We start from the raw sequence: 20,358 nt of genomic DNA on the forward strand, positions 1-20,358 counted from the left end.
TCACTTCCATTGTTTGGGAGATTCTGCAGCGCTGTTTTCCTGTGAAACTCCAGCAGAGTTTTGTGGACCAAACCAAAACCTGACCTTCAATCAGCATGAGGGTGAGTAGATAATGACTGAATTTTCTTTTTTTGCTGAACTGTCCCTTTAAGACCTGAATATTGGTATATGGTGAAGAATTGCCGCGTCTCTGCAGACAAACAGTCTAATATCTGGAAAACTGTGACTGGATGCACATTCAGTGGAAACCTTCAGTACTTCAGTTTTGGATTTTTTTGGAGTTGTTTGCTGTAAAACACTTTCTGTGACCTTAGAGAAGTTGTTGTTATTGTTTCTGATTCGTTAACTGTAACACTCGGATACATCTGTGTAACAGAAGTTCCTGCTGTCACATGACGTCATTCGAGGAAATAATATTAATTTCAAGCCTTGAAGACTGAAGGGGGCTCGGTCTGTCTCCCCTCACCCTTGAGTTGTCTCTAACATGAACGCTCAGAACAAAACAGGAATCTTTCCCATCGCGACTACAGCTGCACAACTAATCGCAATAATGGCCAAGTGCAATATCCAGATCACCAGAAAACAGCATGATAATGACGTGCTGCAGAGACGACCTGCATAAAAACTGATCATTTCCACTAACTATCGCAGTTTCAGTCAAAACAATCGCAATATGACTTTTTTTTTTCACCAAACTGTGCAGCTCTAATCACGACCATCCATCACGAGACGTGAACGGAGACGTTCCCTCAGAATCAGAGCGACTCCACTTCAAACGGCTCCATTTGAAAACCTTTAAAGATTTTGTTTTTCTGAATTTAGAGTCACCTTCAGTTTCTGCCCTTTTCTTCCATTAAAGATCACATGACACTCTGTCGACCCATATTGCACTTCTTTAATTGACAGCAGGAACAGACGACCACGGTCGGTTCAGACTTTGCAGCGGTTGTTTGCAGTAACAGCAGGTTTTGTTCCTGAAAAGCTTCATGATGAGGTCAGCGTCAGGAAGGAGGAGGAGGATGACCTTTGACCCTTTCAGGCTGACTTTACATTGAAAACTGACAAAAACAAACTGTGACAGTTCATTGGCGAAGAAAAGAAAAATCTTTTCTCTTTCAGTCTCTTCGAGGTGCAAATGGCTTTGTTTGTTTGACTGTGTGTTTTGTTTTTTCCCAGAAGGCCTCAGTGGTCGAGGATCCGCAGGTTTCCTGAAACGATCTTGTTCTCCAGCATCGCTCCGGCGGGAATATCGATCCGGTCACCGTGATTGGCGATAATGATGACGGTTCCCTGGTGAAAGGAAAAACAACAAAGGAAGAAATCGGTGTGATTAGTCCGACTCTGACAGCTGAAGCCTCAGGTTAAAGGGACAGTTCACCCAAAAAAAAAAAAAAATTCAGCCATTATCTACTCACCCTCATTTGTAATCCAAGTCTCCTAAAACCCCAAAATGCCAAGCTGACTTAAAAAAAAGTTATTTACTCAATGTTTTTACCCTGAATCTTCACTGTAGTGATGTGATGGTGTGCAAACGGCATGCTGGGACTTTAGGAGACTTGGTGTCTTGTGGTGCTCAAAGTGCTGTAAAAAAAATACCTTTGAAAAAGTCAAAACCAGTTTCTTTTTCCAAAAATCATGACCTGGTTACTCAGGACAATCCACAGACGTTGTTGTGAGCAGTTTCATGCAGGAACTACTTTCTGTCTACAGTCGAATCTACCAGAACTTAAAACTAAGGGGAGAAAAAACTGCTCATGATAAAGTCTGTGGATTATCTGAAATAACCAGGTCATGATTTTGATTTTTTTTTTGGTTGCTTTGAGCATCATAATTCCTCCGCCATTTAGTCCTGGTTTTAAAGGCTGCATCACAGTAAAGTGTTGTAATTTTCTGAACTTAGACTTTTCCAGATGTTCTATTATTTGCTCTCAACCACATTACTGACGAGTATTTATTAAAATCATAACAGTATTTATGAGCGGTGTCACTTGACAAACTCAGCTGTCTTTCTCTAAAAGTCATGACCAGGTTACTTAAGATAATCCACAGACCTTGTTTTGAGTAATTTCATTGAAGAATTACTTTCTGTCTACTAGAAGCTGTATTATATTGAAGAGAAGGCAGAGATCTTTACCGCTGATAATCTCAAAAACTCAGCATCTCACACTAGAAGTGTCTACACAGAGAAACAGAACGACAGGCCAGAGGAGAAATACGCATTTTTGATCGTGGGGTGAACTGTCCCTTTAAGACATATATTGTGAGGACGTCCTTCAAAACCCTCCTGTGTGAAAATGATCTTCGGTCAGCTGTGATGATCAGAACGTTCTTTACCTTCAGAGAGACGTTCTTCCCGAAGGTGACGTCTCCCGACACGGTGAGGTGGTCGAGCTCCAACATGTCCGGGATGCTCTCGAACCGGTGCAGAAACTCCTGAACCTGCACCACAAACATCATCATCATCATCATCATCATCATCATCATCATCATCATCATCAAGCTGCAGAAAACTCGTGACTCCTGAAAATAGTTCCTGTTGTTGATTTCTGCACGTTGTTTTTTTTGTGAGAGAAAGAAAACATCCTCCAACATGTCAACACTTTTTTAATTCCTACAGAAGTGAAATTTATATCATCATGTTTTATTTCAATGATGAAATTCTCACTGATTATATGAAGCCAAATTGCTTCCGTTAACTTAAGCAGCTTCAGATACAGCAGGTGGCGGTATGAACCTTTAAATTTTGTTTTTGATCTGCCAATAAACACAGGAATAAATAAAGCATTAAATCATCCATCTTTGCTTTGAACCGTTTCTGACCCTCAGCTGTGTTTAAACTACAGGTTTTAAAACAGAAAAATGTGAAATTATTGGTTAATTTATCACCTTATTACACTTTTATAGATCTCAAACTTGTTGAGACTCTTTAATCTTTACTGATGCAGAATCAGAAACAAAGGCAACAAGACTTTGGTATCAGTTCTGGTTTTTGTTTGTAGTCTGAGTAGTACTGACCAATCACATTTGAGCAGGAAAGAGGCAAATGTTGTCTGAAAAGCAATCTCAGAACCCACCGACAATAATTTAGCTTTTTAAAAAGTGTATCTTCACTCAGACACCAGGGTCTAGAGCTCAGCCTCCAGTTCTGGTCTCTGGTCTCATGTTACTAATCAGACTGTAAACAACGAGCGGCACATGGAAGAGGAAGTCTCGGTCTGGATATCCACCGGCTGCACCGGAAAACCCAAAACTCCGGCTGCTTCCTCCAGAAGCAAGTTATCAAAAAGGACCGATGAAGTGCAAAAGCTCAAGGCGGCTTTGATGGCAAAATTTAAGTCCTATTATCTCGAGATATCGAGGCTCATAATGGAAATATTTACCCGTTATCATGAGAAAATAAAAGGTTGTGTTTCCTGAGATAAATATACAGTTTGCTAACATTAAATTATTTTTATTATCTTGACACATTTGTTTTCTTCTGATTCAGTAACAGGATAAAACAACCTTTTGTTTTGTTGCAATAACAAGAAAATGATGCCAGTATCATAAAAAATAAAAGGTTTCCTGAGATAAATAAGCCATTTTCTGTCATGATAAAAATTATCTTGACATAACATTTTGTTCATGATTCAGTAACCGGATGAAACGACCCTTTTCTGAAGGAAATGTCTTTGTTACGTCGAGATCACAGGATTTATCACGGCTTCTTTACGTTTCTGTATTAAATAAACTGATAAATAAATGAAAACTGACGTCAGAAACCGTATTTAAATGTTTCTGCGGTCGTCGCTGACTGACCTTGGTGAAGGAGCTGCCCAGCTTGACGTGCGGCGTGGTGGGAAACTCTCTCTTCATGCTCATGGTGAGCGAGCCGGCGTCCAGGCTGTACAGGTTGGACATCACCAGCAGCAGGTCGGACGACGTCTTCACCGGCAGGAAGCGGCTGCGGGGCACGTTCACGCCCAAGGCGTTGTTGAAGCTCTTGATGGCGGCGCCCACGGCCGTCTCCAGCTGGATGACGTTCAAGCCGCCGTCCAGCGTCTGCAGAGACATTCAGAGGTTTTGGTTAGAGAAGGAAACGGCAGCTTTTTGTGATTTTTCTTACTGTTTGCTCATAAAACAGAAAGTTGTTGAGATTCAGCAGCTGGTTTTCAATTCTTTAACTTTTTAGTCGTCACCATGTCGGCTAACGCCCTGCTGCTCCTGCAGAGAAAGTAAGAAAACGTGCAAACTGTCAACTTTCAAGATATTTTTAACGCATCAGAAAAATCCTTCGTCCTGGAAGAATCTCAGTCGACTCCGACTAATGACTCAAACTGTCGAGTATCAGGGAACAGACCTCAACAAATATCACATTTCTTTCAGTAAAAATTGAAATTGTGACGTGCAAATGATCATCACTTCTAGTAATATCACATATCAGTCAAAATAACCACAATAAAAAAGTCATTTTACCAGATTGTTCAGCCCTGAGCAAGACTTTTATGGTATCGATCCGGCATCGATCATGTGTCTGCAACAGTTAGATCGCTTCAGGTGTGAGGTCGGGATAAAGCCTCACCTTTGGGTTGACGATGATCTCCAGGTCCATGGAGTTCTGCTCCTGCAGCCTCTTGATGGCGGGCAGAGAGATCCACAGGTTGTTGGTGTTGAAGATCTTGAACTTGGTGACGGACTTGAACTCGTCGACGTGGGCCTTCGGGACCTGCGCGATCTCCAGCAGCCTCAGATGGTCTTCGTACTGGATCAGCGTACCACCCTGCAGAGAGGAAACGGGAAACACTGAGAGACCGTCGTGTGAATGAGAACCCGAGGGATTATGGGTCGCGGCGAACCCGCTCTGACCTTGACGTCAGCTCTGGTCTTGTCGGTGACCTCCATGATGAACTCGCAGCGTTTGTCGGCCGGCTGGCTCATCAGGTGGTGGAGGATGAAGAGGTCGACGGTGGCGCCCAGGTTGTCGATGTTGGACACGAAGATGTACTCCTTCCCCTCGGCGATGAGTTTGTCCAGCAGGCCGCAGTTGGCGAAGCTGGCGTAGATGTCTCCGTGACCCGGCGGGTACCAGGCCTCCGCGTTCTCACCGGTCAACCCCATGCTTTTGGCTATAGGCAGCAGGGACTCCTTGTTGATCCTCGGATACCTGCGAGGAGAACGATTGATCACTAATCAATAAAGAGCTCAGAGTACACATGCAGTTTGTCAAACAAGTTAGAGAGGAGACCTGCTCTGGTTGAAGGTGTGGATGCTGAGCCGGTGGTGTTTGTATTTCTGCAGGATCTTCTTGGTGTCGTCGTCGGTGTTGAAGGAGTTCATGAGGACGAGCGGCACGTCAGCGTTAAACGTTTTGTTCAGATGCTGAAAATGAGGACAAACAGATCTGAGTTCAGCCTGACGTTCAGGAGCTTCAGAGCTGCTCGTTGTTGTTGTTGTTGTTGTTGTTGTTGTGGTGTTTTGTGCGTCCGTACCTCGATCTGCTGGACGGTCAGGTCCAGGAAGGTGTTCTCGTTGCGGACGCTGATCAGACTCTTGGGGCCTTTACAGCCCATGCTGGTTCCCAGACCGCCGTTCAGTTTGACCACGGCGAGCTTGTTGAGGCTGGCAGCGATGTTGTCGGGGAGACCCTTCGCTTTGATCTTTTCATACGGCTGGATCTGAGACACACAGCAGGGACACATTTAAAGGGACAATACGTCAGATTTTCACTGGGCAGAACACAGAGTATCATGATATAACCTGAGCCTGGAATCTGTAATATATGTACTGTCATAAATCATTTTACATTCTGAGGTCTGTGTTCCCTTTACTGACCAGTCAGTTCCACCAACATGAAGTTTTCACGTCACAGATTTTGGAGGAGCAACAAAATCATTTTTAAATCCAATCCATGTAAGTAACAGTGTAATAAGTGTTATAATAGACATTAAGCAGGTTATTATTGTTTAATAGACCCCTTCAATAAATCCTTTACTCAGTTTATTAGGAACACTTAACTGAATGTAATTCAGTCTCATACAGCAGTCATGTCATGAATCCTCCCTTCATGAAGGTTATAATGTTCAGTTTTTGTTAAAACTAAGGTTAAAAGTACAAACACCTCTCTGTATAACAGCACAGATCAACAGCACCTCAAACTGCAGCCTTTAAAATGATCCTAAAGTTGAATCAACACGTCTCTAAAAACAACAAACTGAACATTAAAAGCTTCATGAAGGAGGGTTTTAGTCGAACCTAATAAACTGGCAACTGAGTGTGAATAAAGGGCAACAATACGTCTTTTTAGTGGTGAAATCTGATTACAGACGACAGCAGGACTCTGTAGAATCCAGCCTCCAACATTCATTTTATACTGGCTGGATGCACAGAGCCTACAAAATGTGGGACTGCTCCTTTAAATGATCCACCTCCTACAACACCAAATGCTCGAGAAAGAATCCAACGAGACCAGATCTGACGACGGAGGAAAAGAAAAATCAGTGTGTGGACAGAGTGTGTGTGAATCTGGTCCAAAGGACGAGGCGACCTCTGACATTTAAAACTTCTCCAGCAACACATGACACACAGAAAGGACACGTGTATTTATGGACGCCGGCTGTGTGTGTGATGTAATCTGCAGTGTTTGTGTAACATTTGTGAAATGTGAAGTGTAGTAACTTCCTCCTGATCAAACTGTAGCAGTGGTTTGATTAACTTTGATTGGTCAAACTAATTTTAATTACTTTATATTTTCTATTCATAGTTTCAGACCACAGAGTAACTAAGTACAGTGTAGTAAAAAGTACAACAGTTCCTTCTGAATTGTAGTGAAGTAAAAGTATGAAGCAGCACTAATGAAAATACTAAAGTGAAGTACAAGTACCTAAAATTTGTGCTTCAGTGCAAAACATAATTAAACACAGTGTTTGTTAATTTTTTACACCGTGTAAAACCTCAAGAAATATTGATCTCTCCAAGAACCATCATTATGACCAGCGTTCAAATAAAGCAGTGTAGGTTGAGTCTTACTCAGTTACAGACAGAAGTTTAAATTCATTTCAATTCAATTATTTCATAGTTTGTGTATTTTCATATAAGTATTTGTAGTATTTTGATACTATTATGTTTTTTAATTACTTCATTTTGTTTTCAAATATTTCTTCACGTACCACTACAGAGTGTTTGCGTACCACCAGGGGGACGCGGACCACAGTTTGAATGTTTTGTTACTTTTGTAAAATTAATATATTTTGCGTTAAATTTTTCGAGAACCTGATTTCATCACGTTTCCTGACCTGTTGGCCTCGAATTCACTGACACACACAAACCGTCAGATTGATGTTACATAAGAGAGCAAACAGCAGGTTTCACACAAACTAATCAATAACCTGTGTGTGTGTGTGTGTGTGTGTGTGTGTGTGTGTGTGTGTGTGTGTGTGTGTGTGTGTGTGTGTGTGTGTGTGTGTGAGAGAGAGAGCTGGAGGACGGCAGCAGGTCAGGGTCAAAACTAAAACTTCAGCCATGAAGCTCACAAATCAAACGTGAACTAGATCTACTAAACTCTGACTGTTAAAGTGACAGTTTTTGGATCCTCAAACACATTTTCTCATCTGTTTGATTTATTTTATAAAGTCTGATGATGCAAAAGAACTAATAATTATTTCTTTAATTGGAGAAAACACTGACTGTCCTTTGCTGCATCTCCTCCTTCCTCTCTCTTTCCTCATTTCCTGTCAACTGTTTTCAATATAAAGACAAAAATGGCCTAAATAAATTTTCTTTGTGTATAAAAGTTTAAACTGAGTGATGTGTTTATTTAAGTGTTTTTAAAAAGGCAGAACAAGAAGCACATTTAGTTTAGAGCTGCACGATTTGGTAAAAAAACAAAAAACAAAGGTCAGGTCGTCTCTGCAGCTCTACTGTACCTCAGTATAATTCTGTTTTCTCACACATTTTTCATTTTTCGAAGTTGCACTTTGCCATATTGGGATTTTACTGCGATCACGATTAATTGTTCAGCCCTGATTTACTTTATTTCAGACTCGAGCCTCACGTGAAATGGATTTCAGACTTTGGAGACAATGTCTGCAGAGGACCTGAACACACGTGGGCTCACAGCAGAAGACAAATGTCAGCGTCTGCAGACCTCACCCCTCCTAAAACCAGACTTTCAAATACTGCTGCGGTCAGACTATTCTTAGTCCTAACCTTCAGTATATTTTGGGAACACTGGGGGGCGGACAGTGTGTGTGTGTGTGTGTGTGTGTGTGTGTGTATGAAATGTCACCATGCTGATAAATAGTTGGCTTTAGCCTGAATGTTCTCTGTCCTCAGATCTGGTTTCGTTAGCTTGTTTCTGAAGCCTGAAGCTCGTCTCCATTCAGAAGTAGTTGGATCATTTAAAGGGACAGTTTCACATCAGAGGCGAGTCACATGATGAGACGGATATCACTTACATCCCTGTGCATCCAGGACGGATAACAGCTGTGCTGCTGAACAGACGACTATGAATCAAGATGTAGGTGGATGTTTTAACTTATAGTTCAGCTTCAACTTACTGATGACTGAACAATCTATTGAAGTTTTATCGAAATCTCAATATGATCCACTGCAATTTTCAAACTGCAGGAGGTGCAACATTTCATTAAAGCCTTTTTTCGTTTGTGAAGTTACTGTGTTTCTGCAGAGACGTGCTGGTCGACACATCAGACTATAAACTGCATAATTATATCACTGCAAAACCATGTAGGTCCTGACAGACGACTTGTTTTGTACTCAGATACACTCCTGTTTTATTCAATCCAGCTGCATAAAGGCTCAAGTTTAACTCGTACCATATGTGCACTTCAAGTCTATTTTATTATGGTTTATGTGTGTAACTACAGCTGCTGTGTGTTTGGTTCTGATCACTGTCGAAACTCAGGTGACCTACACTCAATGCTGCGCCTGAATGCATCGTGTGTGGATCCAGACGGAGGACAGAAGCTGCAGCTCTGCTGACCTGCTGCTCCTCCTGTCACACTCTTCTGTGCAGCTCTGATAATTTTGTATTTTAAATTATCTTTTACTTCTATTTTGTTTTTAAGTTTTGATTTCGGTTTCAGTTTATTTTTATTATATGAAAATTATTAGTTTCAGCTAAGTTTTATTAGTTACAGTGTGAGTTTTAAAGTTTTTTTGTTATAATATCAGGAGTAAAGATTTACTCTGATATCAGAAATAAAACACTTAATGAAAGCCGTTGACTCGCAGTCAGACAGACGTCTCACACAACAGATGCACTGATGACTCTTCATGCTTGTTCTGTTAACAAAATGACCAAATTCACAAAGATGAAAACTAAAGACACTTCCTGTATATTTTTATTTTACTTTCATTATTTTTTTCTAAGTACACAATATTGTTTCAGTTAGTTGTTCTTATTTTTCTAAAGACTACTGTTTATTTCAGTGAACCGAAATGTTTTTTTCACACCTTGTTTGTTAACTATAATAACCTCATTATGAAACTGCTGTATTTGAGTCACTGTTTGCACTGAGCTCAGGGTTCTGCAGTTGTGATGTTTTTTTTTTTTACTGAAAATGAGCAGCTAAGTGAGTCCTTCCTGCTTCATGTGGTCTTTACTCTCAACAATCTCCACCAGCATCACAAACTTTTCATACTGATGATGAAGATAACTGTGAGGAAGCTGCAGAAAGACTCTGTTTTCTTCTCCTCTTCAGTGTCACACGTCTACCAAAGCCGTCGCACTGCAGACCTGACCTGACGTAACTCTAATTCTGTGTGTGTGTGTGTGTGTGTGTGTGTGTGTGTGTGTGTGTGTGTGTGTGCAACCCACTGTCTCGCTGTATAATAATGAAGATAAACACAGTTAACGAGGGGTGGGATTTTGTCAGTTGCACTGGCTGATTTGACTCCAGCTGTAAAACTTATCACAGTATGTTCATGTGCAGAATCCAAATCACAGAACCAAATTGCAAATTTTTGATGAAAGCCAAAATGTGAGAAAACAGCATCATGATGAGGTGCTGTAGAGCTGCAGATGCCCTGACCTAAAAATCTTCTCCAGGTGAAAGAAAACATTTTTTTTCTCAGTAAAAGTTAGTTAGGGTTGATTAATTCTTGTTTTTTGAGGTTTTTATATCAGTCTGTAGCTTCCCAGTAGACTTCCTCATGTATTCAGTGAACATAAATGAACATTTAAATCATTCTTGAAGTATGTGCAGTTTAGAGTCTGAATGATATTTTTCCATGTGACCTGTGTTTTCTGCGTGATGACGCTGCTTACAGATGAACCTCCTAGGCTGAGGAAGGGGAGGGGATCAGCGCTCTAACCTACGTCACTGCACGAGTTTCCATTTGTAAAACCTGGAGACGTCTGCAGACGGAGTTTCCCTCTGACTGCTGCAGCCTGATGTTCTGTCCAGTCAGTTAACACGTTGCTGTTCTGACGTCTGACCTTGGATCGCAGCACAGAGGGCTGCAACACGAAACCCTGGCCTCTGGTAAACAGTGTGACCGGAGGCATCTGCTGCTTACCGAGTCCTCTGGCGGCCGGTTGATCTTCGCCCAGTCGACCGCGGGACCTTTGACCTGCAGGAATCTGTGGAAGATCTTCTTGAAGCCATCGAAATCTTTTCTGCAGCTCTGAAAGAGAAAACAAACAAACAAACATCACCTTCTGCTGTCAGGAAAACTAAACGATGACTCCAAACCTCAGCTGTGAACGAGACTTGGACAGTATCAAGATATTACGGTACACCAGGGTATTTAGAAACTTACTAAGTCTTCATATGAAGACACACAGAACTTTTATGATGTTGTTAGTTTGTTTTTTTAGACAAGTACTGTCCTACACCGTACAACCCGGTGAAATACCAGGAAGGTATGACAAAATAGTACATATAATATGCATCAGTATTGGGTGAGAAAAATAACTGACACACAGTAAAATACAGAATATTGAATTAATGCATTCCAGTGCAGACAAAACATCAAAAGCTTTCGAGGAAGAAACTGCAACTAAAGTTTAAAGTTGCAGCTCAACTGACTTCAGTATATCCTCATTCACTGCACCAGTATGCGTGCGTGCGTGCGTGCGTGCGTGCGTGCGTGCGTGCGTGCGTGCGTCCGTCCGTCCTCAGGGTTGTTCACCTCATGTTCCACCATCAGGCCAAAACTCTCCCAGCAGAGTCTACATGCTGTGTGATAAGACGACCTGCTGGACTCTCAGTATGCAACACTTCACAAATATTTGTTCTATAAATGACACAGATACATTAACCCACGGCACCTTGTGACCTTGTGACACCTAAAATACGATCTGTAGGTTCACAAATCCCTAAAAAAAAAGACCTCAAACTTATTCCAGTTTATCAGGACTGAAAATAAAAGTTGGAAAAGGCAGATGATTTCTGGCTGAATACATCTAAAGGTGTTTGAAACAGCCTCTAAAATCTCACAGTCCATCCTTTACACGACTCTTAAGTCCTGTTTATTATGGAATTAAATCAGAAGTTTAGCGAACTTGCATTATGGTCTCTTGCGTTTTTCATATCGGAGGAGGTGCGATATTTGTTAAAGGACGAAATGTGTGTCCAAATACGATTTTAAATTAAATGTTGTGTTGCTGCAGAGATGTTTTGACCCACACATCAGATTCTACAGACATAAGAAAACATCTTAGTTTGGTGCAGATCCCTGCAGAAATCACACCTTAATCATTTCAATATGTTTTTCTGATATTTGTTCCAAATCATTCAGTCCCAATCAAACACCTGGCCAGCAGGTAGAGGCTGGACGACAAAATCATCTCCATGTGGGGTTGTGATAAAGTTTCTGTCGAAAACGATGATAAACTTCTGACATTTTTCTCTCTGTATGGATAAATCTAACAGCCTGTCACACAGCCAGTTAGTCTGCAGTGTTTGACCGACACCTCAAAGTACCTGCCCATTTCATACCCCTGAAGAAAGTGGATCATGTGCTCTGGAGTAGAGGAATAAAATCAATGAAAGTGATCTTGTGTCCACAGCTGAGGAGACAAAACAAACTTTCCATTCTCTTTAATTAATGTGTGTTTTTAACCTCGTTTTCTTTTTATTGTTGTTGTTGGTGATGTTGCCCTTTTGTAGTGTTTTTCATGGAAACTACACAACAAATCTCCCTGAGGAAACAGTAAAGATAACCAATTGTTTTGGAGATCTCAGAATCAGCGGGATTTATCAGTTTCTGTTTCTAAACGCTCCAGAAAGGTGATTGATTGTTAAATATCATTCTCGAGATGTTGAATACAGATGTTTAAAGTTAAAGCAGAATAATGAGATAATAATGTATGGTTGAAGTGTGGCGTGGTGGTTTGAGGGTGATGATGAGTTTATACATTGCTTTTGGGGAAAATCCTGCAAAGTCTGCCTACATATTATATTTTATTATGATTTGTATATATTATAATTTCATGAATCATAAATTTTGTTTGTCCTCCTCCAGGTCTCCATGGTGGACAGGAGGTCGTAGTTCTTCAGCCTCCTGGATCCACAACCTTTACATGTTTTCTAATTTTATGTAATGTTGCATACATTTGATTTTAATTTTATGTATCAGAAACTCTGTCATTAAACTTCATATCTAATGTAATTCTGCTGTTCTGTTCTTCACATGCGACATCTGTGAATCCTGGGAGGCAGAACCGTCCTCTGCAGGTCTCTGATGTTTCTACCAATTCTTTTAAGCACAATAAATCTTTTCCATCAGCTGGAAAAGTACCATATCACCATTATTTTAATAAGGTACAAGGCAAAATACCTTGTAATGTTGTGCTAAGGCAGATAAAGCATGTTTGCACATTTAAATGAACAGTTTGCCCCCAAATCCTCCAGTCTGTAGTGCTGTTTATCCATCTTGATGGTCCTGACTTGTTGTTACCAGTTTCATGTAGGAACTACTGTCTTTCAGAAGTAGAATTTACTGGAACTACTGTCTTTCAGAAGTAGAATTTACTGGAACTACTTTCTTTATAATAGAAAGAATGTAGGTCCTACATGAAACTGCTCACCACAAGGTCTGTGGATTATTTTGAGTAATCAGGTCATGAAATTTGGAAAGAGACACTGGTTTTGAATTTTTCAAATGCTTTTTTGTTGTTGTTCTGAGCACCATGCACCAAAAGACATCCAGTCCAATTATACTGGAGAGAAAACAGACGTCTCTACGGCTGATATCTGCAAAATCCTGGATAAACAGCACTAGAGGCCGGCGGGGAGGGAAACATGTATTTCTGAGACTTTCTGAGGAGATTCTGTGGATGTTTGGAGGAGCAGCGGAGCCTCAGATGTTCTCACCTCTGACTCGCTCTTGTTGGCCGTGTTGACCAGCGCCTCCAGCTCGCGGTGCATCGACTCCTCATGCTGCTTACGGAGCTTCTCCTGGAACTCTGTCATCGCTCCTCTGGTCAGATCTGCAAACACAAACGCAAGACGGACCTTCAGCTGACCCTCACTGTTCATCAGAGACCAAACCCTGAGAACCATTTTTAACCATATTGTGACGTCTTAATTTAAATGAATAATCAATTTTAAAGGTGTGTCAATATCATTTTTCCTTCCAGATACTCTGAACTTTGTGTATCAGCCAGTATGATCGGTATCACTGATTTATGTTCAGGCTCAGATTAAAATAAAACTGGTGTACAAGACGCTGCTGCTGGAAAACACCTGGGTCCTGCGTTGGAGCTCATAAATTAACTATGTGATATCAGATCAGTACATAGACTTGTGCACTCACACAATTTTCAAAAGGAAAAAAAACACAGGATATTTTTATTTTTCTGACATGAAAATGAATAAAATATCTGAGTTGACCTGAACAACCTGAATCTCAGTCTCTAGGTTGCTATAAAAATGTCTATTTCTATAATTCGCCATTGTGCAATTCTGAAATTTGTCATTAATCTAATATATTTTGAAGGTTTTTCAAAGTTCAACTGTTGCAAACTTTGAGAAACTTTGACACAAACATGTTCTTACAGTCTGGTTGTCCAACAAAATATCTAACAGGCTGATTTTTAAAACTGGTATCTAAAAATCAACTGATGACATCACTGAAACTCATTCTGGAGCTACAACCATTAATATTTATCGCTTATTAAATGAATCGCCAACTACTTGGATAATCGGTTCAAGTAATATTTTAAGAAAAAAAAAGTGGAAATCTGGTTCTGGATCTTTCTTCTTCTCTGACAGTAAACAGAATATCTTTGTGTTGAAACAGGACGTCACCTTGAACTTTGGGAAACACTGATTGACATTTTTTTTTTTTTTTTTACAACAAACAACTAATCAATTAATGCAGAAAAATTTTATTGAGTTTTATTAATTTTTTTTTTTTGGTTTGTTCCAATACAAGTATCACCTCTGACGCAGCCTAAGGTGCTGGATTTTGTGCATTTTCCTGAACTGATGGTTGAAAACATTTACATTAGTTAATAAATATGCACTTTTTTCCTCATTAAGTTTTATTTAAACCGCTCGAGCAGCACCGTAATTATTTGACTCATTAATTCATGAAGCACAAACAGTTAAAACAAACACAATCCTCCTCCTGTCCTCATTCAACCAGAGGTGCAGCCAGACAACATGTCGTCAAATGGGGCCAAATTACTGCCGTTTCTGGACCGACAAGGCCGAACAAACCAAACCACGAGAAAACCTGTGAGCTCCAGAGAAATGGTAACATATATTATTGATTAATACATTTTTTAACCTGTTACGCTCTGTTTATGTAAAAACACCTTGCTCTGATTCAGGTTGTTCAGAAAATCATGACATCAGTGCAAACCAACAATTACTTATTAACGTCTGGGGACCGAAGTCTAATCAGTCACCAAAAAGTACCAAAATCTGGCAGAACAACCCCGGATATAAACTCACCAGCTACAGTTAGAGACATTTTATCACCGTCTGCTTACAAACAAGAAATGAGTCAAATGAATGATAAGATCTGCAGAAATGCAGCAGCAGCAGGAGGCGGGTTTTTAGGTCTCGGACGTGTCGTCTCACAGCAGGTCCATGTGTCCGTTAAAAAAAAAAAAAGTGAAAAATGGTCCCAAAGAAAAGAAGCGAAGTCGGCAGCTGTCAGAGAACAACAGACGTCCTCCTCATCCTCAGCTCAGAGGAAGCTCACAGATCTGCAGCCCCGACCCTGAACTCAACACAAGGCCTGCCCACTGCCACACACACCAATCACACACAGCCAGGGTGTGTGTGTGTGTGTGTGTGTGTGTTACACTGTGACTGTTCTGCCCACTCCACGTCACACACTCCTGAGTGCTTTAGATATGAGTAAGTTTCTGTTTTTACATCCTGAGACTCAATTAAGAAATTAATTACTGCTGAAACAATAAGTCGATCAATCAGTTTGTTGACTAACAGACATTTAATTGATTTTATTGAGCAAAAGCACAAAAAACTTCTGCTGTTTAAGCTTCTTAAATGTGACGATGATTTACTTTTCTCTATTTAACACCATTATAATGTGGGTTTTGGATACGGACGCATGATATTGAATTTTTGTTGATATCTAACATTTAGATATTCAGATATATGCTACATTTTTTCTTCCATTTAATAACATAAACTAAATAAAAATGCTTTTCAAATCAGTCCCTCCAGGATTTCATGGGCTGTTTTTGGGATTGTTGCGGCCTAAAATGCCTGATTTCACGACTTTAGCTTTTCTAAAAAATATCAATGCATGTTGCCATGTTCTAAGGCTTTTTTTTGCAATGCAACTGCGCGAGAAATAAAATTACAAAAGAAGAGTGCGATTTTTTAAACAGAATTCACTACAGTCAAAGTAAACTTGCTCCTGGGAGAACAAAACTGCAGAAGTAACCTCACCAAAAAGGCTCACAAGTACAAAAAAACAAACAAAATATGCTTTACATGCAGACGGACAAGTGCAGAGAGCACTGACAGATGTTAATAACAATCATCCTCTGTTCTTTTCAGTACCTGAGACAAAATAGAAAAATATAAATGCAAAAAACTATAAAATAATGAAACATCGACTGGATTCACGGAGACGTACATGTGTGATGTCAAATTTGTTGAAATGTTGCGGAGTTTGAACAAACTACAAGGCCGCACAGAAATCACAGGGACTGGTTCAATTTGCGTGAATCGTTGCGATCGCGACTTCCTGTCAAACACGTGTACACATTCTTTATTTTTTTTTCTCTTTGTCCTTCACGGTATGAGCTCTTCTGGCTCCTCCTCACACGATCCACACTGACAAATCACTGCAAACAGAAACTCTGCTGTCCGTTTCACTCACACTTCCACTAAAACTAAAAAATCATCTCATTGGTCTGCCATGTCAGTAGAAATTTCTGGGCCCATGTCAGCGACGTGCCCAGATTATCATGCATCTGTAGTTTTGGACTGTTGAATGGAAAAAAACAATTAAACTTGAAATCAATGTTTGCCGCTGCTCATATGATCTAGTCTAAATATTTAAAGACCCCCTCCAGTGAAAATCCCATCTTTAACCTCGTTAACGCGTCCATGTGGTGTTTGTCACGTGTTACAAAACACATCAGAAATGAAATAATCAGTTAATACATTTCTTACTTTGAAACTGCAGTGAACAAGACAGTCTCAAAAAAATTCAGTCAGGATAGGTATGTGATGTCATAAACCTAAGGAACCAATCCCGTTCATCACGGGGGTGGTACTATGCGTATCATGAGAAGTGATGCTCCGCCCACAGGAGACGCCAGATGTAGCTAGTTACCATGATTAGCTAGCAAAACATGTGGAGGGGGCGGGGCTTATTTGCACATTCATGAACCTTTGAAAGCTAAATGAGGACAAATACTTTTACAAGGATTTCCTCTGATGCTCTAGTGCTGTTTTGGGAGAAGGAGTCTTTTTCCTCTATTTCCTCTGAGACGTTTCAGAGACATCTTGAAGACGCATCATTAAGACCACATTGCATCACAGCAGTTTAACTGCTGTACACTCTTTCACTTCCTCCTTGAACTTAAAATTTCACAGTTTTGTAGTTTATATTGTTGCATTCGGTGTGTTTAGTTCAGGACTGTCAGGTTGTCAGATGTTTAAATGACTCACATGTAAAATAACTTCCTCAGTGAGGTTGTAACGGTGATCTTTACCTTCAGTGCTGCATCAGAGCAGGAGATCCTGACCTTCAACACAAAGGTCAAGGCCGACATTTATTCTGAGTCTTTTAAAATGTGTTTCCAGCTGTTAAAGTGTGGTGACAGAAACTTTGACAGGCCTCGCTGTATTTTAAGTTCACTTTAAACTATTAAAGTTGTAGCCTGCATGAGGATAAAATTCACACAAATGCCACTTTAATTCACCTCAAAAGCAGCTAATATCTTCCTGCATGTTTCCTTCGACAACTTACTGTTATTTTATTTTGATTTGACTAATTTTGTTTGTATTTCTTTTTCTTGTTTACCTTTTTTAAGCTAATTTTTATCTTTTATTTTGTTTAATCTTGCTTTAATTCTCTTTTGTATCTTATATAAGTGAATTTTTATGTCTTACATATAAGATGAACGGTGGTTCTGTGGAATAAACTGAGTTCTTCCTCTTGTAGTTTTATCTGTATACTTGTGTTGTAACACACTTTGTAACCTTGTTTAGAGGAGACGTTATAAACGTTACAGAACATAACATGATATAAATATTAACTTCTTATTTGGTCAATTTTTATTGTATCTTATTACATTTTAATTTTTTAAATGGAGTTAATATTTTTCTGTGTGGTAACTTCTTGGTGACACGTCTCTGAAAGACACACCTCTGCAACACACACACACACACACACACACACACACACACACACACACACACACACACAGGGCAGGGCAGAAGCAGGTCCATGCCAGCAGCAGGTCAAACATGTTTTAGTGCTTTGAATTTTTTGAATTTTCACTCCTCAAACCTGCAGACAAACTTTGCTGCGACAAACTTTTCGTGCACGAGCAGCCACAGGTCTGTGACGAAGCTGTTACCCACCTGAACACTCTGTCAAAGTAACCGGGAGAGCCTCAAAAACACCGCCGAGAACAACGCGAACAACCTCACACCGACACTAACTACCGCTCAGAACCGGAGGACCCAGTTTTAGAACCGAAAAGTCCCGTTAAACCGTTTAAAACCGCTGTGGTTTCATCATCCTGCTGTTAGCTTCTGTAGCTGACAGACAGCCTAGCAGCGCGAGCCCACCGCCGCTAGAGAATGACGTAGAGAGCGGGGGCATCAAAGGAGAACGGTGATTGGCCGAAGTGGCCCATCAATCAGTTGGAACTGACAGTATGCCCCGCCCAACCAGGATGGGCTATTTTTAATTCAACGTAAAATAATGCATTCATTTTAATTTATTTAACAAATAAAGTTTTCATTTCAGTTTAATTTCATAAATTTAGCGTCCAGTACAGTTAATTCATATCTAATCACATTTTATGCCCGTTTTATTTATTTTATTTTATAAATTAATTTATTCTATTATTTTTGTATTATTTTTAGGTTTTATTTTTGGTTTTCTTTTGGTTTTATTTAGGTTTTGTCTTAATTTCATTCTCAGCGCCGTACGTCGTGGTAGCAGGCGCTGGTTGTTGATTGGACAACCGGAAGTGCGCCGGGTGCTGTAATACGTACCTGTGTCCACTGAGTGGCACCAAAGCATCGTCTTAGTGTTTTTAATGACACTGCTGTTTTTCCAACCTTTATTCAACATCTTCAAATAACAAATCGGAAGTATCTTTTGAAACACATTTAACAAAAAATCCAAGCAGCATAAATCAAAATTAGATTAACTCCAAAGGAGGATTTGATTAACAAATAAATAAATTCTATTGCATTGTTCACTTATTGTAAATAATATGTATCTTATTTTAGTTTATTTATTTATTTATTTATTTATTTATATTTTTGTTCCATTTTTTTTAATATTTCAATATACTGTGTTCTTGTATAATAATCTTGTATACTTTTATATTTTAGTATTGTGTGCCAGTATTATTTTATAGTGTGTGTTCTATATGTAAGATATTAATCTGATCTTATTATCTTGTCAAGGATTTTTCTTATACTTTGTATTGAGCTATTTTAATTAATTTCATCATTTGTTGAATTCATTTTTCTATTTATTTTTCTTCTCATATTTACTGTCCCCATGCTAACCCTAATAACTACACTGATACTGTAGATGATTTAGTAACCTGATAATGGACTTTTTTTCCACATAAAAAGACAACAAACATCAAGTGTAACATGTGGACAAGTGTCCCTTCTTGTTTAGTTTGGATCTATGCTGCCACCATGTGGTGAAAATGATTCACTGCTGATTAACTCATAATGTCCAGATGTTCAAACAAAAGGAAATCCTCTTCATGCACACTGAGGTTTGTTCTGAGTTTTAAAGGCTGAGACGACAGTGAGCAGCATCAACACTGTGCAGAGTCTAACTTTATCATTTCACTTTCTATTTCTCACACCTCTGCTGAAATTCAGTCATTTGTTGCTCTGCTGTTTTTTTTTTTTTTAAGTTTTAAAACTAATTACACCAAGATCAAAAAACAAAAGCTGGAGAAGGAGGCTTCAGTTTCTCTGCAACAAACATCTGGAGCAAACACCCAGAAAATCTGTTCCAGTTCTCTTGACTTCTCTTTTTTTATATTGAGGCTTTAAACCTTTGTTTGTCACTGCCTTTTATTTAAGTTCAGTTGGGGACTATTCTGCTATTATATCTCTACTTTTATTATCATTATGAATTATTCTTTAAAAATCACCCTTATGTTGTTTTGTATCACCTTGTACAGATGTTCTGTACAAATAAACTTGTTCTTTGAGATGAATTTTTGGTTCAAAATAAAACCATTCATTCATTCATTCATGAACAAAATATTAAATTAAGGTCACTGTTACATTTACTGACATACACTTTTCTAGGAGCTCTGGGTGAGAAGAGGCCAAAATAAATCAACTGTATTTTTATTTTACATGTGCTTCATTGTATTAGAGCTGCAACAACTGGAAGAAATTTAATTGCGAATTGATTGTTTCTGTCATTTTTCAAGTAAAAATGTCAAATATTTGCTGGTTCCGGCTTCTTAAATGTGAATGATTTGCTGCTAATTTGGTCTGCTGGTTGAACAAAAGAAGCGATTTGAAGACGTCACTTTGGGAAACTGTGAGGAGATTTCATAGACAAGGCCAGTCATTCCCAAACACTGGGTCGGGACCCTCAGGTGGGTCACAGGACATTTTATTTTGGTCCACAGATAAGTAAAAGACTGTGGAGGAAATTCTGCCAAGTTTTGCAAACTTTTATAAAACATTAAAAATATGT

General features: G+C 39.5%; 1 protein-coding gene across 2 annotated transcripts; it reads right to left on the minus strand.

Moving 5' to 3' along the window:
* Window positions 1-875: 875 nt before the first annotated feature.
* Window positions 876-18,226, minus strand: LOC146329392 (UTP--glucose-1-phosphate uridylyltransferase-like). Of its 2 annotated transcripts, none has more exons than XM_084714658.1 (10): window positions 18,024-18,226; window positions 13,317-13,432; window positions 10,516-10,623; window positions 5,469-5,654; window positions 5,225-5,358; window positions 4,846-5,143; window positions 4,562-4,759; window positions 3,799-4,041; window positions 2,335-2,439; window positions 876-1,290 (listed from the first exon to the last, which is right to left on the minus strand). In XM_084714658.1, the coding sequence occupies exons 2-10, from the start codon at window positions 13,413-13,415 to the stop codon at window positions 1,183-1,185; spliced, it is 1,479 nt and encodes a 492-aa protein (XP_084570784.1). In that variant the 5' UTR covers window positions 13,416-13,432; window positions 18,024-18,226; the 3' UTR covers window positions 876-1,182. The 2 variants fall into 2 exon arrangements, with proteins under 2 accessions (XP_084570784.1, XP_084570783.1); XM_084714657.1 differs by lacking the exon at window positions 18,024-18,226 and adding an exon at window positions 14,904-15,144.
* Between the last annotated feature and the right edge of the window lie 2,132 nt (window positions 18,227-20,358).

Source organism: Lutjanus erythropterus, chromosome 3 (genome assembly GCF_056507025.1).
Source record: "Lutjanus erythropterus isolate fLutEry1 chromosome 3, fLutEry1.hap2, whole genome shotgun sequence".
Taxonomy (NCBI): domain Eukaryota; kingdom Metazoa; phylum Chordata; class Actinopteri; order Lutjaniformes; family Lutjanidae; genus Lutjanus; species Lutjanus erythropterus.